General features: G+C 44.9%; 1 protein-coding gene across 2 annotated transcripts in view; it reads right to left on the bottom strand.

The window, feature by feature from the left end:
* The window catches only part of Cxadr (CXADR, Ig-like cell adhesion molecule), a 47,213-nt gene extending 36,961 nt beyond the window's left edge, over positions 1–10,252 (bottom strand). For both annotated transcript variants that reach the window (NM_053570.2, NM_001399207.1), the window contains exon 1: positions 10,090–10,252. In NM_053570.2, coding sequence (NP_446022.1) covers positions 10,090–10,132 — 43 coding nt within the window. In that variant the 5' untranslated portion in view covers positions 10,133–10,252. The remainder of the gene's footprint in view (positions 1–10,089) is intronic.
* Between the last annotated feature and the right edge of the window lie 14,193 nt (positions 10,253–24,445).

Genomic DNA, 24,445 nt, shown 5'->3' with positions numbered 1-24,445 from the left:
CAGCCCTTCGGAGTCCTTGACAGACGTTCACCTGTGCATTCCAAAGTTCCTTAGGAATCCTGGAAGCCTAGAAAGCTCATGGAGAAAGCATCCCTGTGTCGTATCCAGAAGTCTCCTTCCTTCTTGTAGTCTAAGCATCTAAACATCACATCCAGGAAACGGACTTGTTTCCAAAGAGATCTGTACTTCCGCAGTATGTGCATGTTAGTGCATTTAACTGTGCCAGGCCTTTTCTCAAATACTAAAGAACAAACATTGACTCCTGACACTGGTCTCGTATAACAGACTCTCCAAAAAACAGACCACCAGGGTTTTCCTGTCTTTTCCTACCACCTTCCTGCAACAGAGCAGGAAACAGTCTTCTCGGAGCAGCCTGCCAATTACAATCAACTGGGAACACTGCTGACTCTAGGTGAGACCTTTACGCCTCAAAACTAGCTAAGCTCTCATTCCAAATCACCCTGGGTTCTCGAGATGATACAGTGGAGGAAGGTTCCAGAAGCACAAGTGGGAAAACATGGGAGATACCTTACCCTCTCCGCCTCATCAAATAATCGCCTGCTGTTACTAAATGGGAACCGTGTTTCACTTTGTCCCCCATCAGCCAGAAGTCAGTTAATGGACCGGGAAAAGTGAATCAGCAGAAAAATATAATAACAAAGTCCCCAAAGAAGCATGAAGCAGGTTCTAGTTTTCGGAAGAAATCCTATCACTGTGCCAGGGGATCACCCACTCAGCATTCCTTCATCTGTAATTTCAAACCAAATTTAGAAATTTAGAAAAGAAAGGACTCAGAAAGGTCATGCCTCCTCCAGCGTCTAGGAATCAGTGACTCCAGAGCCAGGAGGTAGGATTCCTGTAACCCCATCTTCAGGAAAGGTGAGACCCAAGGAACCCAGGTTCTCACGCAGACTGAGATACAGAACAAGACACTAGATATGGAAAAAACATCCTTTCAACTACACGTTCATATGTGCCTATGCGTGTACACATGCATGTAGAGGTCTAAGGACAACCTTGGGTCTCATTCACCAGATATCATGAACCTTAACTTCTTTTGACACAATCTCCTGTCTGGGAACTCAGGAACTGGGCTAGGCCAGCAGCCAAGGAGTCACAGAGATCCATCCTGTCCTAGAATCCTCAATGCTGTGATTCTAAGCATGAGCCACTACATCTAACTTTTCTTTTATTCTTTTATCTTTTTTTACACTCTGGTCTTTATCCCCCTCCTGGTCTGCCCTCTGACTGACTGTTCCTCATCTCATACCTCCCCTCCCTCCCCCGTCTCAAAGGCGATGCCCCAATCCCCAACCCCCACCCCACCAGACCTTCCCACTCCCTGGGGCCTCCCGTCTCTTGGGGGTTAGTTGCATCTTCTCTCATTGAGTCAAGAACTGACAGTCCTCTGTGTTGGGGGCCTCCTATCAGCTGGTGTACGTTGCCTGGTTGGTGGCTTAGTGTCTGAGCAATCTCCTGGGTCCAGGTTAATTAAGACTGCTGTCCTCCTATAGGATTGCCCTCCTCCTCAGCTTCTTCTAGCTTTTCCTTAATTCAACCACAAGGGTCACCAGCTTCTGTCCACTGGTTGGGTGCAAATATCTGCATCTGACTCAGTTTCTTGTTGGGGCAATGGGCAACCTCAGGAGGTAGGATGTGTGTGTGGTGTGTGTGTTGTATGGGTGGGTGGGGGGGAATCCTCTAGAATGTACCAGAGACCTGAGAGGCGAGGGACTCTCAGGACTCAAAGGGAGGGACCTTAGATGAAATGCCCTACAGTAGGGAGAGGGAACTTGTTGAGCCCTCCTCCAGCAGAAAGACAGGGCATCAAGTCAGGGATGGAGTTGTTATCCCACAGTCAAAATTCTAACCCAGAATTGTTCTGTCTGAAAAAAATGCAGGGTCAAAAATGAAGAAGAGCCTAAGGGAAAGGAGGTCCAGCAACAGGCCAAAATTGGAATCCAGGTAGGGGGAGGCCCAAAGCCTGACACCATTACTGACACTATGGTGTGCTTACACATCTGACTTTTTACATGAGTTAGGCAAATCACTTTCCTGACTCTGGTCAAAGAGGAAAACCAGCTACCTAGTAACCATTTTAGAGCAGTGGTTCTCAACCTTCCTAATCCTGAGACCCTTCAAAACAGTGCCTCATATTGTGGTAACTCCTCCAACTCCAAAATTATTTAGTTGCTACTTCGCGTAACTGCAAGTGTGGTGCTGTTATGAATTGTAACCTAGATATCTGTATGCGACTCCCAAAGGCGTCGTGACCCACATGTTGAGAAATATTTGTTTTACACTATTATTTTTATTTTCTTGAAGAGTGTAAGTCAGATGAAAACCAGGAAGCCAGGGCTCTAAGGTCATTCTGGTTAGACGCCATTTGTTTCCTGGCTTACTGTAATAATTATTTCAGAGTTCGCATGCATGAGTTGCTGACCACCGAATAAACAGTCAAAATGGCCAGCTTCAATATTTCCTTGACTTACTCACAGAAGGATCCGTTCTCACCTGATGGCTTGTGTGCTGACTGGGGAAATGTGGAACCAGTGGAAGAGAAGAACAACTAGAAACGGAACACTAAAGCATGGGCAGGAGTGGAAACAGGCTCTTCCATTTCTGAATACCCAGCTGACACAGAGCTGCCCAGTTGGTAAGACACAGTCCAGCCTTGCTCCAGTCTGCCACTGCACCATCTCTGACCTTCAAATGCTCTCTCCATTCTAGACCCGGCCCAGGCTCCTACAGGCCATTCTGCACATATACAGTGAATGCACAGCCTCAGTGTAAGCCTGGAGGGTAGATACAGACCCTCACCTCACCAAAGAGTCTCCCAAGAAAACCAATTATTTAAGATGTGCTCAGTATGAAAGGGATGGACCTGGAGCACCAGGAAAACCTCACCTACCCAAGGCCAGATGTAAAGTTAGGTCAACAAGGCTAACAGATAGTGTGACACTATGATCTGAACAGCTCATAGCTGGAGGGACACACATGTCTTAGAAGAACAGGATGTGAACATATGGAGAGTCAAGTCAAATCCCGCACAGTTCTGCCTGAGATTTTCTTGGGTGGCTGAAAAACAGACTTTCATGTCAGAAGGAATGGTGCTCAGTGAAGTGTGAAGTCTCAGTAGAGGCGGCAGGGGACTGGTGTGATACGATGGGGAAAGGTTGTGAGTGAGGAGACATAGACCAGAGGCTGAGGCACAGGACTGGGAGCTTCACTCAAGGCGCAAAGCTTGAGAAATTAGCACTTAGGGTCCAAGGTGAAAAGAGCACAGCATGCCAGAGTGAAGGACGATATTAACAAGGAGACGGGAAAGAGACTGACTGAGATCGGGGCGGAAAGTAAGAAACGGTTCAAGAGGAGAAGGCTGTTTAATGTGGTTCTCTTTTTTTTTCCATTTATATATATGGCTATTTTCCTGCATATGTCTGTGCATTATACGCATGCTATGCCCTTAGTGTCTAAAGAGGGTGTTAGATCCCCCGAGACTAGAGCTACAAATTGTTGCGAGCTTCCATATAGGTGCTGGAAATAGAACCTGGATCCTCCAGAAGAGCAGCCACTGCTCTTAGGCACTGAGCCAACGCTGTGGCCCCAACAGAGCTATTTCTGCCACGAGATTTAAGAGGCTGGAGGTGTGATTTAGCCAGAGGTAACATGTCACATCACAGCAATGATGAAGGAGAGATGCGGGGTTGAAGGCATACAGAGGAACATGCTTGACCCTGCTAAGGTCCAGAAGGTAGAGATGAGAAAGGACCATCATCCCTGGGCAACCAGAGGATTCAAGAGTTAGTTTGCAGGAGGAATGATGTTCGAAGGAGGTTTTCGAGATTTTTAATCTGCAGCAAGAAAAGACAAGGTCTGCTTGCTTCTTTCTGGTTTGGGTTCAAGGGGGCAATGGTCAAAGTCCAGTTTCTGTTCTCTACTAAGCCAGTGCCCAGTCAACCTATTAAAACCCAGCTTTCCTCTCACCACTACAGATAAGGTCCTTGTGGAATTCACTGACCCCAATTTCACAATCGTTTGCTGGCAGTAGGACTGGCCACATTGCTCTGTGGATCTTTAGGACGACCTCACCCTGTCTACCTCTCCACACCTCACCTTCTTGCGTCCATGTTCCAATCTTGTGATGCTTATTCCAGACTGATGCTTCCTCAGCCCTACACAGCCCCTTACCTGTTACTCATGGCTGACATCCCTCAGCATTCATCCTCAATTCAAGATTGCTGGTCTTTGCCTCTCTCCCGGGATCATTCACTCATTCATTCATTCATTCATTCATTCATTTTTAAATCTCATCGCTGCATGGGTTTTGGTTTGGTTTTTGGTTTTTCTTCCCCTCTCATAGGCTTATTACCCTGGCCAAGGGCTAGAGAGATGGCTCAGAGGGTAAGACCACTTGCTCTTGCAGAGGATCGGGGTTCTGAGAACAGAACCCACACAGTGGCACACAGTAACTCCAGTTCCAGGGAATCTGACACCTTCTTTTGGCCACCCTAGGCACCAGGCATGGATACATACATCATAACTTACAGGCAAAAGACTTATACACATAAAGTAAAAATAATGAAGTATGTAGGAAACAAATTTTTAAAGCTGAAATTAATGTTCATTGCCCTCTCCTTAAAACTTGCACTTTGGGGGTTGGGGATTTAGCTCAGTGGTAGAGCGCTTGCCTAGCAAGCACAAGGCCCTGGGTTCAGTCCCCAGCTCCTAAAAAAAAAAAAAAAAAAAAAAAAAAAAAAAAAAAAAAAAAAAAACTTGCACTTTTCAGTCTGGAGGGACGGCTCAGTGGTTAAGAGCACTGACTGCTCTCTCAGAGGTCCTGAGTTCAATTCCCAGCAACCTCATGGTGGTTCACAACCATCTGTAATGGGATACAATATCCTCTTCTGGTGTGTCTGAAGACAGTGACAGTATATATATATATATATATATATATATATATATATATATATATATATATATGTATGTATGTATATATATATATATATATATAATTTTAAAAAACAAACAAAACCTTGCACTTTTATTTCCCTCACAGATTGTGACATCACCACAAAATCAACCCAGAAGCTGTCCTGCTGCTCTCCAACTGCTGCCTCTCCCACAACAAACCAGATAGAACCTTACACATCACCCAACAGAGTCCAAAGACCCAAAAGAAGCCCAACGCTGCTGTGCAGGGAACAGCTGTTTACAAGGACCTCGCACGCTTAGACCAAGCCAGGCGTCCTGCTAAGAGCGAGCAGTTCTGCTCACCTCCAGATGACTGCATGTTACCATCAAGAACTTTTACAACCCCAACAGTTTCTTGGGGTCATGGGTGTGAGGGGCTAACTTGACCAACCTATAATTTTCTGCCAAGCTCTCAAAACACCCTTTACATCTTTCTCACTAATCAGAGTCAGCAGTGACACCATATGTCACTTGTTAACATTAAAAAAAAAAAACCTTCAGGCCCCACCCTAAGCCACCTTATGAGTCATATACAGTACAAGTCTCAAACAGTATTTGTTATTCACTGACCTTTCCAACCCCCAAGAAGTATCGCATACCTTTCACTGCAGATTCGCACATTGTGGGAATGCATTTTACAATTTGCAATGTCATAGACTAGTGTAGAAGCACCCAGCACCCAGCATAGTACACAGTGAGCCATAAGTACTTGAATGAATGGACCTTTGATGTATCAATTAATGGGAAAGTTTCCTTAGGGACTTGGAACATCTAAGGTACTCAAATGAAAAGGAAGCCCAGCATTGCTTGGGTCTTTGGACTCTGTTGGGTGACATCAGACAGTGAAATGGTAACGTAAGCACGTGGGGTGGCTTATGCCTATACTTCCTCTCCTGGGGCTGAGACAGAAAGATGACCATGAGTTCAAAGCCAGTCTGGGCTACACGATACAGTTCAGGCTAGCCCACTTAGCAACAGAGACTTCGGAAAGAATAAAAGAAAACTTGAGACGGGAGTGGGGCAAGACAATGAGGAGGAGGTAGAAAAGTAGGGAAGGAAAAAGAAGGAAATAGTAGTTCTGAAAATAGTAGTTCATCCAAAGTGGGCCGAACTGGAGATAATCTCCATGTCACATCAACAAGCTGAAGGTTACGGTGATGCTGTACGAGGTCACCCAGGTTTAGGACAGAGATTGTAAAAAGGACTGCATGCCAAAGCGCGGGACAGCTGACTTAGAAAGCAGGGAAGGACCAGTCAACCGCCTGGGAAGAACTCGAGGGCTGTCTTCACCCACAGTGACTTCAGAGGAGAAGTTAGAACAGGACGAAGAACTCCTGCTGTGGAGGCTCTCGCCCAGAATCCCACTACCTCGCCACTCAGGAGGCTGAAGCAAGAGGATGACTGCCTATGGAATGTACAAGTGACCTAACGAGAGAGAGCCAGAGATGGATGAAAGGAGGGAGCCGAGAAGAGGGGGTGGAGGGACGCATGCCAGGGTCCTCCAGAATAACTGTATCAAGCCAAGTAATTGACAATTACCTCACACTTTTTTTTTTTTTTTTTGTGGTAAGAACAGTTAAATCATCAGCAGTTTTCAAGATGGTTATCAATTATGGTCAGCATGTTCAGGAAGAGATCTCTTAACACTACTCTCTGATCCAATGGAAACCATGCACCCTTTGACCACCACCACCTTCTCCATCCCTTAGTCAGTACACCTATTCTGGACACACAAAGCAACTGAGGTATACTAAGGACTTGGCCACCATTACATGGCTAATGAGTCAAATTTCCACCACAGATCAGAAGGACCACATAAAGCTTCACTCCAGCTAAGGAGCTTTGAAAGTCAGAGTTATTTTCGGGAACTGACCGGTATGTTGTCCATGTTCCAATGGATGGTTCCACTCTGATGCTTATATAGACAACACTGACTGAACTCGCTGGGCTATGAAAGGACATGAAGTAACCAGCGGGGGCGGGGAGGGCTCATCTGGGAAGAGTTGAAGACAAAATTGGAGGCTAGTAAGATGAGAAGGAGCCATAAACATGTATGAAACCCTCAAAGGATTAGGTTTTTTTTTTTTTTGGTGATTTGCTTTTTGTTTGTTTATTGTGTTTTGTTCTTTAGACAGGGTCTTTCTACATAACCGTGGCTGTCCTGAAACTCACAACTCACTATGTAGATCAGGCTGGCCTTGAACTCGTAGAGATTCACCTGTCTCTGCTTCCCGATGGCTGGGATTAATGGCTGGTTTGGGCTAGGCATGGTAGTGCATACCTATAACCCCACTACTTGGGAAGCGGAAGCAGAAGAATCAGGAATTCAAGGCCCATCCTTGGTTAGAGGTCAGCTTGGTCTACCTGAGGCTCTCTCTGAGAAGAAAACTTGAGGTACGTGGGGTTCCCTCAGGCAGATTAGTTTCCGACAGTGTCCTAAGCGTGAAAAAGTCTTGGATTCCTTGAAGTGACTCAAAAGCACTCAATCAAGACCATGAAATTAAAGGGCTAAGTCATAAAAGCCTTCAGAGTTTGCCACAAGGTCAAACGGACAGCAGGTTCTTCCTAAGTGACCAGCGGCAGATGGGAGGATGTCAATTACAGGCAATCAAAGAGAAAAGTGTCTGTTCCAAAGGTATAATCTCACGGTGACATGTGCACAATGAACAGCAAACCTGTGGCCGCTGGATGTTAATTTGCACACTCCTCCGTGCCTCAGTTTCTCTACTCATACAATAGAAATGACTATAATACACAGCTTGGAGAGTGTTGCTCGAGAGATTAAAGGAACGCAGGGACAGCCCATGGAGCCGGGTGTGGGCAGTACACCTGTAAATCCAGCAAGTAGCAGGGAGAGGCTGAAGGAGCCCTGTTGCTAAATTCGCTGTCTACACATCAGAGTTCCAGACAAGCCTTGGACTACAGAGACCCTTAAGAAAAACCACTAGCCATTAGAGAAGTAGCTCTTACAGCATGGGGATGTGGGTAGTTCAGTCGGTAGAATGTTTGAACTGAGTTCCTAACCTAGCATGAGAAAGCAAGAGGATCATGTGTTCAAGGTCATCCACCCAGTGTCCAAGGTCATGCTCCAACATAAGTTGGAGGCCAGGCATGCTCGCACAGTGGGGGGAGGGCAAGCATGCCTTACAACTGTTTAATCAAAGGTTTAATTTTACTACTACATCTTACTGCTCCCCTGCCACTCCTAATCATATGATTTTGAACTACATAGGCAGTAACTATGCCTCGAGAGTCCCATCAGCATCCAGGACATCATACAAAACTCTTAAACTAGCAAACAAAGTCTGTAGCAGTGCAGTATTTAATGAGTAAACCTTACTTTGCAAATAGAAGAGTTGATGGCATTAACACTGGACTCGATTTCTCACCACTACACTAAGAGCCTGATCTACAAAACACTCAAAGCCATATACACCAATTAGTTTCTGTGATATTTGAATTTGGGGCTTTGGATTTATTTTATTTGTTGGTTGGTTGGGTTGTTAGGGGCGGGAAATGGGAAATTTGAGTTCTTAAGCAGAAAAACTGGAGTGGAGTTGTCCTGTTTCGACAAGCAATTGTCCTTCAATGGTATGTTGACTACACCCTAACGCACACTATATGAACTGAATAGCTAAGTATATTAAAATAGCCTTAATGGAAAGAGTGACTACCAGAGGGGTATTTCAGAAGAGGAAAAAAAAAATACCCCATTGCTTCACAAGAAGAAAAAAAAAGAGGAAGATAGGTAGTCTGTCTCCTACACCGTTCATTCCTCCTCTTTCTGCTTTACACTATTCAACTTTGGTTTGTTTTACCAAAGGTGGGATTCACCAAGTAGACTGGTTCAACGACCCTTTCTGTTTTCCAGAAGATTTACTTTCAAAATTTCAGCCAAGCCTAAAAGATCTGTATCAAAAAAAAAAAAAAAAGGTGGAGGTGGTGTGGTAGCCTCAGATCCACAGATTAGACAGACTTGTTAATAGAATGTTGATCCCATGAGTAATGTTCACAGCTGTGGCATCCAACAATGGAATTAACATTTCAGCAGGAAGCAGAGGGCCATCCCTACAGATCTAACAACCTTCCCAACTCCCGGGACCCTAACCAACCATCTTCGGAGGCTACACTGTGTGTGCGTGTGCCTCCTAGAGTTGAATGTGTAAATCTTTTTTATGACTCATTTGGTTTCAAAATTCCTCCAAATGCTTAGTATAGGAAATGAGATCAACTTCTTAAAACACACTTAGAAAAAGGATTAATTTCTAAGTGTTAAAATGCTTACGCGTCTCGGAGTCCAGGCATTTTTTAAACGCCTTGTTTCCCGAAAAAGACGCTCTGCAGCTGAAGGATGTACTAGGCGATTTCTAACACAACACACCTCACCACCTGAACGTCAATCGTCATCCAAAAAAAAAAAAAAAATCAACTTATTACAAACCCGGTTAACTCCTCCCCAGCACGGATTTCAGACAGTCGGTTCCTAATCCCTCGTCTCGGGGCTGCTCGGTCGAGCCAGCCTGTTTTCTGAGACTAAAAACCCAGCAGCTTCAGTGCTTCTTTCCTAGAGGTAGCCAGGACGATTGACACCGAACGTCTCAGTCTTCTCTCAAATAATGGCGTTTGTAATTCAGCCTCCCCGCTTGGACTACCCGATACGTAAAAACTCGCAGCCTGGAGCTTGGAAATCGGGGAAGGCTGGCGGCACACAACACCCAGGGAGACGCGGGAAACAGACAAGGTCAGATAAAGCGAAGTGGTCCCTAGGGTAAGCTGCCCTGGAGGCGCGCCCCACACGCCGCTCGGTGAGCCTCCGCCACCGCCACCGCCACCGCCACCGCCACCGCCACCGCCACCGCCACCGCCACCGGACGATCCGGTCCTGGCTCCGCTGCCTCCCAGGCGCCTCACACCCCCTGCGCGGCTCCCGGGGACAGATGCATTCTCCCGGCTGGCGCGCGTGGTCTGATCGCCCCGTGCATGGGTGCCCACTCGCCACCTCCACAGCAGCGCCCCCAAATTGAGCCTCCCCCTCCCCCCACGCCCCATTGTTCCCGGGAGGCCGCGAGCTGGGAGCGCAAAGGATTGGGACGACAGAGAGGTGCCGCAACTCACCCGCGACACCGCACAGGAGCACGAAGCACAGTAGGAGCGCCATGGGAGCTGCCGGGCCGTAGCTTGCAGGTAAACGCTCTCAGCTCGGGTAGCCCTGCTTTTTCCAGAGCCTGGTACACTCCCGACTGGCTCCCGGCGGTGGCAGCAGCGAAGGCACCTCTGCGCCCCGCCCCAGCTCGGCAGGTGAACGCGTCACTTCCGGCAGCAATCGGGAGCCCCAAGGAGCCCACAGTGTTGGCGCCCTGGGGTTGCCATGGAAACTGGCTCAGCGCAAGCCCCCTTCCCCTCCCCACGCCTCCACCCCCCTCCAGGGAACCTTCCAGCTCCAGCAATCCTTGCGCCCTACACCTGCTTGCTCCGAGAGCCACCTCCAGCTCTCCCGAGCTTTCTTCCCCTGGTTCAATCGCTGCTTTGTGAACTGGGAACCAGCGAGCCAGTCTCAAAGCCGAAACCGCAGTCACACCCTCCCCCGGAGCCCGGCTCCAGGCCAGAATTGTTCCCTCTCCCTAGACCCTGAGCTAGGTTTCTACACACCACCAGCCGGTCCCCCACAGCCGTCACTGTATCCTGTGGTCAGGGGTGAGGACCTCCCGGCACCCGTTTTTCCATGTGCGAGTGTGCGATCAGAAGGCTCCACGAATATCATGCCTTCTTTTTGAAAGGCTAGGTTCCTGTAGAAGGCTCAGGGGAGGCTCTTCTTCCGCCCCTGCATACACTAGACCTATAAAATAAGGCTACGGGTTTAAATACTTGGGGCTGTTCTCCTTGCGATTTTGAATCTCCTGGCCCTGAATTTAGCCCACAAGGACAAGAGAACTTTAAAAGTGAGACTGGTTGGGGGTGGCTAAATGAACGGGAGTGGCTCTTGGAAATTAGGGATTTGAAGAGACTGTTCAATCCCGCCCTGCAGCTCTCCCATGCTGTTATCCTCAGACTTGTCCTTGCTGCCTGCTCTTGGTTGCTCTTCCCAGGTCATTTTTTTTTTTTAATTGTAGAGATGTTGAAATTCACAAGAGCCCCTTATTAGGAGATAGAAAACAGAAGAAACCAGCTTAATGGCCAAGAACTAGGGGTCTGGGTGGGCAAGTTGTTTAGAAGTGGAAGTGAAATCATGCATTTAAAAATGCTTGGCAGGGGGTTGGGGATTTAGCTCAGTGATAGAGCGCTTGCCTAGCAAGTGTAAGGCCCTGGGTTCGGTCCCCAGCTCCGGAAAAAAAAAAGAAAAAAGAAAAAATGCTTGGCAGGGCTGAAGAGATGGCTCAACAGTTAAGACCAATGGCTACTCAGAGGTCCTGAGTTCAATTCCCAGCAACCCCCTGGTGGCTCACAACCATTTGTAATGGGATCCGGTACCCTCTTTTGGTGAGTCTGAAGACAGAGACAGTGTGTTCAAATAAAACTTTTTTTAAAAGAGGCTTAGCACCCGGCAAAGCACATAGGAAGTGCTCAGCGAGTAGCAGCTAGTAATGGAATATTGGGAATGGCTTATTGAACCAGAAGAGACAAGGCAGGTGTGCAGGGTTGCGTAGGAATAGCCCCCACAGGCTCATATATCTAAATGCTTAGCCATCAGGGAGTGGCACTCTTTGGAAGGATTAGAAGTATTGGGGACTGCATCCTTTTGCAGTAGGTGTGGCCTTATTGGAAGAGGTATATCCTTGGGTGCAGGCTTTGAAGTTTCAAAAAGCCCATAAGACCCTGTCTCTCTCTTGCCACCCCCCACCCCAACCCTACCCCCTCTCCTTACAGATCAAGATATAGCTCTCAGCTACTTCTGCATCATACCTGCCTGTCTGCAAGCTCCCTGCATTATGATTATGGACCGAAACTGTAGACAAGTCTCCAATTAAATGCCTTATTTTGTAAGAGTTGCCTTTGCCATGGTGTCTATTCATAGTAACAGAACAATAATTGAGACAGAAAAATAAACAGATTTAAGGCTAAGCAGGCTCCTACTCGGGAGGGAAAAAGTATAGTCCACGAGGAGGTGTGCTACCCTGCTCAAAGGCTTAAAGGGTTTGCCACTTCAGTCAAGCAGAAGTCTGGGAGTGGGTTTTAAGGGGGTGAGACAATGGTAGAAGGAACATGTAACTGGATTAGGCTGTTTATTGATACGGGCCCACTGAATGGGGATTCTGGGTTTAATATGGAAGCTTGGACAATTAACAAGGGTGTCCCGAGTCTGAATAGTTGGCTGAAGCAATTGTCAAAAGATGGCTTACTAAAAGGGAATTGGAGATGCCCGATACATGTTGACTTAGTGTTGATGAAGGGATTGTAAGGTTCAGGGAAATTGCAATGCTAGAGTGGGTAACCATGTAAAACCTAATGCTCCAGTTTCCTGAGACATAATCAGACTGATTTCCAGAGTGCTTGCACCAGCTTGCATTCCCACCAACAATGGAGGAGTTCTCCACATCCTCTCCAGCATCTATTTCTCCACATCCTCACCGGCATCTGCTGTCACCTGAGTTTTTGATCTTAGCCATTCTGACTGCTATGAGGTGGAATGCCACCCAACCCAGTCACAATTGCTGATGCCAAGAAGTGCTTGCTAACAGGAGTCAGATAAGGGTGTTTGAGAGGCTCTGCCAGAGCCCTACTGATACAGACGAAGATGTTTGCAGCTAACCATTGGAATGAACAAGGGGACCCCAATGGAGGAGATAGAGAAAAGACTAAAAGGAGCTGAAATGGTTTGCAACCCCATAGGAAGAGCAACAATATCAACCAACTAGACCCTACCAGAGCTCCCAAGGACAAAACCAGGAACCAATGAGTACACATGGAGGGACCCATGGCTCCAGCCACATATGTAGCAGAGGATGGCCTTGTCTGGCATCAGTAGAAGAAGAAGCCCTTGGTCCTGTGAAGGCTTGTTTCCTCAATATAGAGGGATGCTATGACGTTGAGGTGGGAGTAGGTGGGTGGGAGTGGGAGCATCCTCACAGAAGCAGGGGGAACAGGGAGGGGGCATGGGAGAGGAGTGAAAAGGGATAAGATTTGAACTGTAAGTACATAAAATATCCAAGGGAAAAAAAAAACTAATTTTCCACAGTGGGAAGGTCCAAAAGACATGTCCTTCAGTAATCCTTTAAGCTGCAAAATTGTGAAAGAGGCACCAGCCATTTGAAAAGCTTTGTTGAATAAAATGCAAGGGTTTATTAGGCTCCGAGGTAACAGAGGCCATGTGGCAGCACTGACTTTCCAGAAACAACGTGATCTTAGTCAGACAACATAGATGGACCAATGTCCGTAATGGCCTGACCCATAATGGTCAACACAGGGTTCATTGGGTACTGGTTCCGAACTGATGCTGATTTCAAAAGACACCCCAAAACACTGTGGCCCTTCGATTAAAGTAGGAGCTTAGGAAGATCAAGTGATTAATGGAGTTTTTGGAGAAGTCTGACTCATAGTAGGTCCAGTGGGTCATCCTGTGGTTATTTCCCCAGAATATCTAATTGGAATAAATATACTTAGAAAAAAGTCAGAATCCTCATGTTGGTTTCCTGACCAGTGAGAGGAGGGCTATTGTGGTTGGAAAGGCTAAATGGAAGCCTTTAGAGTTACCTCTGCCAGGAAAAATAGTGACTTAAAGAATGATATTTTATTCCAGGAGAAACCACAAAAATTAGTGTCACCATCAAGCAGTTAGAAGATGCGGGGGTAATGGATCCTACCATATCTCCTTTTGATGCTCTTATCTGGCCAGTGCAGGGACAGTGGATTGGCCAGATGTCAGGCACATGGAAAGAGCATCATTGGAAAACTGGTGAGAAAAACATCTGGGGAAGAAGCACGAGGATAGATCTCTCCAAAATGGGCAAAAGATGTGAAGAGACTGAGTCCTGTGTAAATGCTCATCAAAAGGTGACATCAGCTGAAGAGGAGTTCAAGAAGCAAGAAGATAGGATGGCCCCTTCTGTGGGCAGTCAGCCTCTTTGCCCAGCCATTCTTGTCATTACCCGATGGGCCTATGAACAATGCGGCCATGATGGCAGGGATAATGTATGTGCTCCATAGCATGGACTTCTTCTCACCAAAGCTGACACAGTTACAGCCGCAGCTGAGCATCAGATCTGCCAACAGCAAAGACCAACACTGAGCCCCAGATATAGTACTGATCCCTGGGGTACCAGCCAGTGATCAATCAGCCTGGTGCTAGGTTGGACCACTTCCTCCATGGAAAGGACAATACTCTGTCATTACCGGAGTAGGTACTTATTCTGGTTATAGATTTCCCTTTCCTGCATATGATACTTCTGCCAAAACCACCATCCATGCCTTATTCAGTGGTCATGGAATCCTCTTGTCTTACCATATCCCCACTGTCTTGAAGCAGCTGGCATGATAGAGAAAACGGCCTTTTGAAGATATAATTCCAGCCCCGGTTAGGTGACATTATCCTAGACGGCTGGGACAAGGTTCTCCAAAAGATTGTATATGCTTCCAATCAGTGTCCAAATCATATATGGTATGGTTTCTCCCATAGCCAGGATCCACAGGTGCAGGAATCAAGAGGTAGAAAATGGACTAGTTCCATTCACTATCACTCTACTGACCCACTAGGAAAATTTCCCTTTCCAATAACCTTAATTTCTGATAGCCTAGAATTTTGGTCCCGGAGTGTGGCGTACTCCCTCCAGGAACCACACCAAACATTCCATTGAACTAGAAGCTCCGACTTCCCTCAGGCCACTTTGAGCTTCTGATGCCCTTAAGCCAACAACAGGCTAAAAGGGGAATAACTGTGTTAGGAGGGATGATTGATTTGGATTACCAGGGGGAAGTTAGATTGCTTCTCCACATGAAGGTATGAAAGAATATGTCTGGAGTGTAAGTGATCTAGTAGAGAGTCTCTTGGTACTTAGACATCCTGTGATTAAAGCCAACCAGAAACTTCAACAACCTAATCCACACAGGATGACAAAGAGGACAGACATGTCAGGAATGAAGCCGTAGGTCACTCCTGAGGAAAAGTGTCCAGGAAGGAATAGAGACTGGAAAGTGGAGGAAGACAGTCAGAAACACCAGCTAAGGGTGTGTAACCAGTTGTAAAAACAAGGATTATAATTGACATTCGTGTTTTTGTGATATTTTCCTAATGGGTTTATATAGATAGATATTTGTGTTTTCTTTCCATGGTTTATTCGTCACGTAATTTAACATCAACTCAGAGAATATTAGTAGCTATCACATTTAAGTTTGGGATCCTAAAAGAATGTCCCTCAAGGGACATGGCCACCTATTCTAAACTTATAATGCCTTTGTGTTTGTATGTGGGATAGTCATATCATGTGAGGTGTAATTATGACATGGCTATTGTTTACATTTGGAAATTAAACCTGACACGAGGGGACATCGTTGTGCGCCAAGGTGACAAGGGGTGGACTTGTGATGGCTATTCTTGCTTGTTAGATTGACCTCATCTGGAATTAAACAAATGGCTGGACTACCTGTGAGGGAAGTTTTTTTTCAATTAAATCATTTGAAGTGGGAAGACCCACTTTTTTTTAATACAATATAATAAGATAAAAGGCAAAGCAACAGAAGAAAAAGAGTCCCAGAGATGGCTCAAGAATCTGGTCTGCATACTGCAAACTATCCACATAAACTGAAAGCTGTTATGTGTACGTAGAGGACCTGACCCCAAGCTTGCTGCCTCGGTCTGTGAGTTCATCCTGAGCTTTGCTCAGTTTGTTTAAAGGACTTTATTCTCCTGGTATCCACCATCCCCTCTGGCTTTTATACTCTTTCCTCCTCCTTTTCCCTGAGTTCCAAGGGGAGGAATTTGTTGAAAACACCCCACTTATAAAGACGTATGTTCCAAGGAAGAAGACCCACTTCTAATCCAGGTCTTAGAAGAGAGAAGATATCCCTTTAATCCAGACCTTTCGAGGTAGGAAGATACAACTTTGATCTGGACCACACTTTGTGCCATTGTGGGTGGTGCCATTCCCAGGCTGGTGGTCCTGGGTTCTGTAAGAAAGCGGGCTGAGCAAGCCATGGGGAGCAAGCCAGTAAGCAGCACCCTCCATGGCCTCTTTGTCAGCTCCTGCCTCCAGGTTCCTCCTGTTTGAGTTCCTGTCCTGATTCCCTTCAATGATGAACAGTAGTTTGGAAGAGTACTTGGAGGGAAAAGTCCTCCACAGTTGCTTTGCTCTTGGTGTTTTCTCACAGCAATAGTAACCTGACTATGACAGTGACACGCTTGAAATTCCAACCCTCCATTCGTTAGATAGGAGATTACGATGGCTTGCCCTCAGGAACCTAGCATTGCTTAAGACATGACCTGCTGACATGACCTGCGGGCCTCCAGGTGCAACAGCAGTGTGCTGTGATTAAAAGGACCTGCTCGCTCCCACCGGCTCTCTCTCTCTCTCCCCCTCCCTCCCTCCCTCTCTCTCTTTCCCCCGCCCCCCCCCCTCTCTCTCTCTCTCTCTATGTGTTCCCTGTGTCCCCTGTATCTCTTCTCTGCTGCCAACCCCTTTTTCTCTGCCCCCTCTCTTTGCCCGTGCCCTGCATGCCGCTCTCTATTTTATAACACTGCAGTACTTACTACATTCCCTTCCCGATGCCCTGAGCCTTGGAAGCCCAGCTGAACTTTGTGGTTGTTTTCTGTGTGCTGCAGCTCTCTGCCTCTGCCACCAGGAGTTGTCACTGACCTCTGGGGACATATGTTTTACTCTTTTATAATCATTATGTAATGGTGTGGTGTGGTGGGATTTGGGGTGTGTGTGTGTGTGTGTGTCTGTATAGAAAAATGTATGCTCCAAGTTACTATTAGTAATTAACCTTGGATTAAAATAATCTGTGGTTGCTAACTAGCAATAAATTCTGATAAACTCTGACAGATTCTGCAAACGTGTCCATTTGGGCTCCAGGTGTGGTATATTCAAAGTGAGAGAGAGAAGTGGGGAAGAAAGAGAAAGGGGGTTCTGTAATAGTTTCCTCCCAGATTAAAACATTCCACTCTGCAAAAACTTTCAGAAGAAGGTTAACAACTGAAAGTAGCCTCAGGAAGTCCCTGAAACTGACCAGATTCACTGGGCCCCTCCCTGCCAGAGTAAGCAATAAAAGCTGAGAGCTCTCAAACAGAAGAAAGCTGAGCTGCAAAGAGGTTTCTCAGATGAGCCAATTTTGCCAAGATTCAGCTGAGCTTAACTGCAGACTCTCAGAGGAACAAAGCCCCAAGGCAGATTCTGAGACCAGATCAGCTGTGTGCAAGAGATTTAGATCAACTCAGCTGCCCCTCCGCCCCCAACAAATACTCTCTAACCTGTTGCGCTGCCTGCAGGCTGTGTGTGCAATGTGCTTCAGGTCTCCAGCTTTGTGAGCTGTGATCCACACTTGGGTGGGCTCTGATGATGCAGCCATCTTTGAGTCATTTCTGCTCCTGTAAGTAGCCCTCCTAAAATGCCTTCGTTTACTAAACTGTACCTTGGTGATATCTGTGCTTTGATCTAGTATCAGTACCCCATCTGGGGTGAGTAGACTTGTGTGTTGTATTTCCCTGGGGAAGGTTTTGTTACACAATGGCGTGCGTCTCTCCAAAGCCTGAGCTTCCCACCAATAACTCTAGTTTAACACGATTTGTATAGAATCCTAGCTTACCTAAAAAGGAGGTCAAGTACAATGGTGAGGCAGTGTGAATAGCATCTACCGACGACTATTAGCTGAGGACACAGAACTTCTACTGTAGAGGTGCCGATATGTGATTCTTGAATCTGAAATTTTTTTTTTATTAACTTGAGTATTTCTTATTTACATTTCGAGTGTTATTCCCTTTCCCGGTTTCCGGGCCAACATCCCCCTAACCCTTCCCCCTCCCCTTCTTTAGGGGTGTTCCCCTCCCCCTCCTCCCCTCATTGTGAATCTGAAATTTTTACTCACAGTCTCACACTTTGTGAAATTAAGCCACTAAGTGTAAGTGTGGAAGCCGTTTGGATCCATTTCACAGTTGTGGGAAGTTTTCTTAGGATTGACCTTTATGGTAGTTGTGCCAATTAATTTTATATCAACTTGGCACAATCTAGTGTCATCTGAGAGGATGGAAACCCGTTAGAGAGAGAAATGCCTCCATAAGACTAAGCTGTCGGCAAGCCTGTAGGACGTTTTCTTCATCGGTGACTGAGGGGCAGTGTCATCCCTGGGCTAGTGGTCCTGGGTTCTATAAGAAAGCAGGCTGAGCAAGCCAGGAAGCAGCACCCCCCATGGCCTCTGCATCAGCTCCTGCCTCTAGGTTCCTGCCTTGTTTGAGCTCTGTCCTGATTTCCCTCAGGGGTGAACAGTGATGTAGACGTAAAGTCAAAGAAACCCTTTCTTCCCCAAGCTTCTTTGGTCATGATGTTACGTCACACCATGGATAACCCTACTAAGCAGTCACTCGTTATAATGTTGTTGTCGTGTTACCTCCTGTGATAGAAATGGAAACCACTCTGCAGGAACCATGTTGGTCTCTTACTGCAGTAAATCTTAGAAATTAACTCAAAGGGACACTCACCTCTTTGATTCTCCTGATACTTTAAAAAAAAAGAAAAAGATAGTCATGTTCTGAACTACTGAGATGGGTATTTGCATACCTACTAATTATGTCTTCTGCTCTGAATATTTCTAGGAGTTAATGGATATCGGCTGAATACATAATTTATATGAATCTCATTTGTATCAGCTGAGTTCGCGTAGTAGGCTCCCTGTCACCTGAAGGGGACCCTTTCTATGTTGTGTTGATAACTCACATATTCAAACACATCATTGCACCTGGATATACCTTTAAGAATGTCTGTTTTAATTTTTGTTTATTTATTTTTATCTGTATGGGTGTTTCGCCTGCATGTATATCTGTATCTCATGTGGGCCTGGTGCCCTCCGATGCCGGAAGCCAGTTTCAGCTCCCCAGGGGCTGGAGTTACTAATGGTTGTGAGCCTCAGTGTGGGCGCTAGAAATCAAACCTGGATCCCCTGAACACACACCCAGTGTCCTTAACTGCCGAGCCATCTTGACAACCCCTAGAATTTTTTTCACACCAATGTTACCCATGATCAGGCAGACAATCCCAGTATGTGGGAGGTAGAGGCAGAAGAATCAAGAGTTCAAGGTCACCCTCAGTTACCTAGCAAGTTTGAAGCCACCCTTGTGCTACGTGAGACCTCGTATCAATCCCTCATCTCAAAATCCATTTTACAAAATCAGTTGTATACTTCTTTATATTAAAGAATACAAATATTTGAGAGCATTTAATTTTTTTAACCTAAATATTTAATTAAGAAAGAAAGGAGCAGTTTTACCTTATTTAGGGGACTAATGTTCTTCAAAAAGTTATATAAAGTAACTTTTAGACTCTGGATTGTGACTAAGTTTTCACATAAATATTAAGTAAAGTTGTGCTGGTAAGTGGATCCTGTTAACGATGCCTTAACCTGTCTTTCTGCCTGTCAGCTTAGAAATGATGCCTCCTGGAAAGTAGAGTGTAATAATCTCATTAATTTTGGAATGCGCAATTTACGCATTGTCTGGTATACTCAAACCAAACAAGCAAATGATACACAACCATTGTATGGGTTTCTGTCATCGAGTACGCCTTGCAATTCTGTATTGGGGAGCCCCTAAGCTAGCAAAAGATGAAGAGAAGGCAGTAATTAGACATACATCACTCTGCGGTTAATAAACCGTCCTTCCCCGGATTTCTCCATGGTAATGGACGTATCAACATACCTACAGGTGATTAAAATCATACAGCCAAGATTAACCTAGGATTTAAACGATTTCCATCTCTTTCCAGTTCCAGATATGTGGACCTAAATAGATACATTCTATAGTACCTGACTCCTGGCATTCATAGTTTCTGGAAAATGCAATTTTCCTCTTAAGAAATCAAGGCCTGTCTCTAGTATGTGGTATTTATATTACCAGTACGTTGGTTTAATACATAAATACCACTCAAAGACTGTCTATTAAGCCCTAAGCTACACACACACACACACACACACACACACACACACAAGACAGAAATTAGTTTAGTTCTGGTGGCCCTGAGCATTTAAGTTCCTAATAAAATGGATGCATGAGTACTAGATTTATAGAGACCAAAATTCAGGATTTATTAATGGGATTTTAAAATATCCTTACCCAGGAAGAACCTGTTTCTTTCAGTTGCTTCCTTTTCTTTCTTAAGATATCCAGACTTTCATACCATTTTTTTCTTATTTTTCCAAGTTCTGGTACTTCATAGTTTTTGACTCAAATGTTAAACAGAGTTGTGTGTGTGTGTGTGTGTGTGTGTGTTGGTGGTGGTGGTGGTGGTGGTGGGGAGTATGTTGAAATCACTTAGTTACATATGGTACCACACCACATTAATAACATCAGCACGCTGGAAGCTAAGGATTGATCCAGGCAAGTCAGATACACAGGGAAATAGGAAAGTTTGAGGAATGACCCTGTGATGGTTTGTATCTGCTCAGCCCAGGGAGTGACACCATTAGAAGGTAGAGTAGCGGGGTTGGGGATTTAGCTCAGTGGTAGAGCGCTTGCCTAGGAAGCGCAAGGCCCTGGGTTCGGTCCCCAGCTCCGAAAAAAAGAACCAAAAAAAAAAAAAAAAAAAAAAAGAAGGTAGAGTAGCTGTGGCCTTGATGGAGTAGGTGGGTCACTGAGTGTGGGCTTTAAGACCCTTATCCTAGCTGCGTGGAAGTGAGTCTTCCACTAGCAGCCTTCAGATGAAGATGTAGAACTCTCAGCTCCTCTTGCACCATGCCTGCCTGGATGCTGCCATGCTCCTGCCTTGATGATGATGGACTGAGCCTCTGAACCTGTAAGCCAGCCCCATTTAAATGTTGTCCTTATAAGAGCTGGCTTGGTCATGGTGTCTGTTCTCTGACAGTTGATAGGTGGTGGGACCTTAAGGAGGTAGGATACCTATAAAAGGAAGCAGTCACTGGAGGACGGACATACATGATCACCAGCTTTTCTGCTTGCTGTCTGTCAATTAGTAGCTTCTGTGGCATGCTCCCATAGCTGCAATGTTGCAGCCCACCATGACCCTAGAAGCAAACACAGTCAAACACCATGAACTTAGGTAATCTGAACCCATAAGTTAAATGCATTGCCCACTTTTGTCAGGCAGTGGTGGCACATGCCTTTAATGCGAGCACTTGGTATGCAGAGACAGGTGAATTTTTGAGTTTGAGGCCAGCCTGGTCTACTGAGTGAGTTTCAAGACAGACAGAGATACACAGAGAAACCCTGTGTTGGAAAAAATTCTCCTACTTTTTAAGTGGTTTACTTTCGCATCTATCAAAAGGTTACTAGTCTTCAGGCTCCAGTGTAAAGGAACTGTGCCTGTGTTCTGGAAATACTGTGAGAGGTGGACTGGATATATCATGTTTAGTACCTAGAAATTTTTATCAAATCCCCCTTACTTCAACAAACAACCATCCATCCCAACACCCTGATATCCATTAATCCAATGACCTTCCTTCCTCTCGCTCCCACTGCATGCAGAGGATCAAATCTAGATCTTCATGCAGGCTAAAGACGCTCCGTACCATTGATCTGTAATCTGGTCCCATTTGCTCGATTTAATGTTTTCAGGAGTAGCAATAAATGAATGTATTTTATCCTGTACCTTTTACCAGTCTGCCCTCAACTCAAGTAAATATTCCTAAAATTTTTTTAAAAATTCAAACTCTAAATAACATGAATGTCTTTATATTAATAATAATACATTTAGGCTATTTTAATTTATAATGTAATCATTTTTTCTGTTCATCTTAGAAATTATACTTTGTTGTATGTTGAGTACAATCAATATCTACTTAGAATTGTCAATGTGCCTCTGCTTACTGTGTCTTCTCCAATTATTTCGAAGATCAATTTCCTTTGTTAGAGATTATGTCCTTACAAACTCCTGCACTAAAAATCTCTTTAAAGTAGACGTTGTTTCCACTGGTCTAAAAGTGTGATCTCTGACTCCTGGGAAAACCTCCACGGTCAAATTCCTCCTGAATGTTGCTTTTCCTGCATTGCCTCTGATTTTATTCTATTAATTAAATATATGCCACATTTTCCCTTTGAAACTTGAACTTTGCGGAGGGACAACTAATTCATATCAAAATTGTAGTGTGAGTTTTCATTTAAGTTACATTTTTACTTGTAGATATTTAATTCTCATTTTATATCTGTGTTGGTTGGTTTCTTATTTTCTACCTGTATATTGCCAATATTTCTTCTGTCTTTTTAAACATACAATGAAATATATATTTAAACATAGTAATATATAAAATATATACACACATACATATAAAATACACACATCATCTGAAATAATTGCATGACCAAATCTATCCCTTTGTGTATCTCATTTTTGTATGTGTGCATGTGTAGATCCTGGCTTCTTGCTTCATGGATTTCAAGGCTTTTAAAATTTTAAACTTATTTGGGGAACTTAGTGTGAATTACTCAAGGCATTTCAGTGGTTTTTTTTTTTTTTTCTTACTGTTCAATGATGATAAATATGGACAACACAGATTTTTTTACTATCACAAGTATACAGTTTAGAGTCATGAGAATGTTTGAGATCTTGGTAAACTGAAATTCTGTGCCTATTAAACAGGTACTGCCCCCTCTTCCCAGCCCTGCTGGTCATCATTCTACTTCATTTTATGGGCCCAGCACGCTTCCGCTGCGCCACTCTCATTCTACTTCATTTTAAATACTTTAACAACATCGTATCTATTCTTTGAAATTTTTATACACATATTCATTCAGTGGACCTTGATCATATTTCTCCTGACTCTGCCCAGACACCCAACACATCTCCCCCTACCTCGTTTTTTAATCTACTCGGTCAATTGGTGCTGTCTATAAACACAGAGTTGTGAAGCCAAACACTGGAGCAGGGCAGGACTACGTAAATTCCTCTCCCTGATCCATGTTGAAATGTTGGTTACCTTGATCTTGTACAGGTAACTTTAATTTTTTCAAAACTTATTTTTAATGATGGTTTTTAAACACTTTAACCTCCCTTGTAGCCCACCACCGATCTTAGGCAGTGGCAGAGAAAGTGGAGGATGGGGGTGGGGTGGGGTGGAGTGGACCTGTTTACAAAGGTTCTTTGTAGCAACTCCCCTCTGTGTTGTCTGGAAATCCGCAGTTCCGTTCAGAGGTTGGCAGGGGCACTGGCAAACACTTCACAGATACACCAGAGTTGTATCTGAGAGAGTTGTTGGGAGAGTTGGGATGGCAAACAAGAATCAGCAGCCGTGGGACTGCCTAGCAGAGTCAGCAGGAGGGATCTGGAGGGGACACCAGGAAAAGTTCTTGGCCAACAAGTGTTTCACAGCTAGATCTATAAGCAAGTCAAGCTCAGCCTCTGTCACTGTCCATCAAGTCTTATTTATACCCTCTAAACATTAGGCAGCATACATGTACACAAACATACACGTCAAAATACATTAGGCATTAAAGAAACACAAATGGCCAGGACTGAACAATCTTAATGATATTTTTGTCAATTTCGACTTTCATTTTGCTTTTTGTTGGAATTCTTTTTAATTTATTTTTGGTCTTATTTTGGTTTTTTGCTTGTTTTGATTTTCATTTTGGAGGTTATTTTTAGAGTATTGTAAGTGTGTTTCTTTTTGGTGGTCTATTTGTTTTGAGAGAAAGAATATAAACCTGGATGGATATTAAGATTTATTTGCTACTTTTATTTCAACTTGACATGAGCTAGAGTCATCAGAGAGGAGGGAGCCTCAATTGAGAAAGTGCCTCGATAAGTCAGGCTATAAGGCATTTTCTTAGTGATTGATGAGGAATGGCCCAGACTACTGTGGGTGGTACCATTCCTGGGCTGGTGGTCCTGGGTTCTATAAGAAAGCAGGCAGAGCAAATGAGAAGCAGCAAGCCAGTAAACCACATCCTTCATGGCCTCTGCATCAGCTCCTGCCTCCAGGTTCCTGCCCTGCTTGAGTTCCAGTTCTGACTTCTGATGATGACCTGTGATGTGGAAGCATAAACTGAATGAATCGTTTCCTCCCCAAGTTTCTTCTGTCTTGGTGTTTTACACACAAGCAATAGTAACCCTAAGACAGAAGGTAGAGAGGATCTGGGAGGAAATGAAGGAAGGCGGAAAGATGTTCAAAATAGAGTGTATAAAAAGTTTCAATTAAGAACATGGCCAATAAATAGTCAAAAAGTATTAAACATGTTGCAGGGAGTTTAGCTAAACTTCTTTGTGCTCCCAATGGTTTGCACATGGGCACCCACCCAAGAGCTTATCTGGATTAGTGAATGAAAGACACACACACACACACACACACACACACACACACACACACACACCAGTTAATTTTGAAT

This window comes from Rattus norvegicus, chromosome 11 (assembly GCF_036323735.1).
Source record: "Rattus norvegicus strain BN/NHsdMcwi chromosome 11, GRCr8, whole genome shotgun sequence".
NCBI classification, from domain to species: Eukaryota; Metazoa; Chordata; class Mammalia; order Rodentia; family Muridae; genus Rattus; species Rattus norvegicus.
This window is presented reverse-complemented; position numbering and strand designations above follow the sequence as displayed.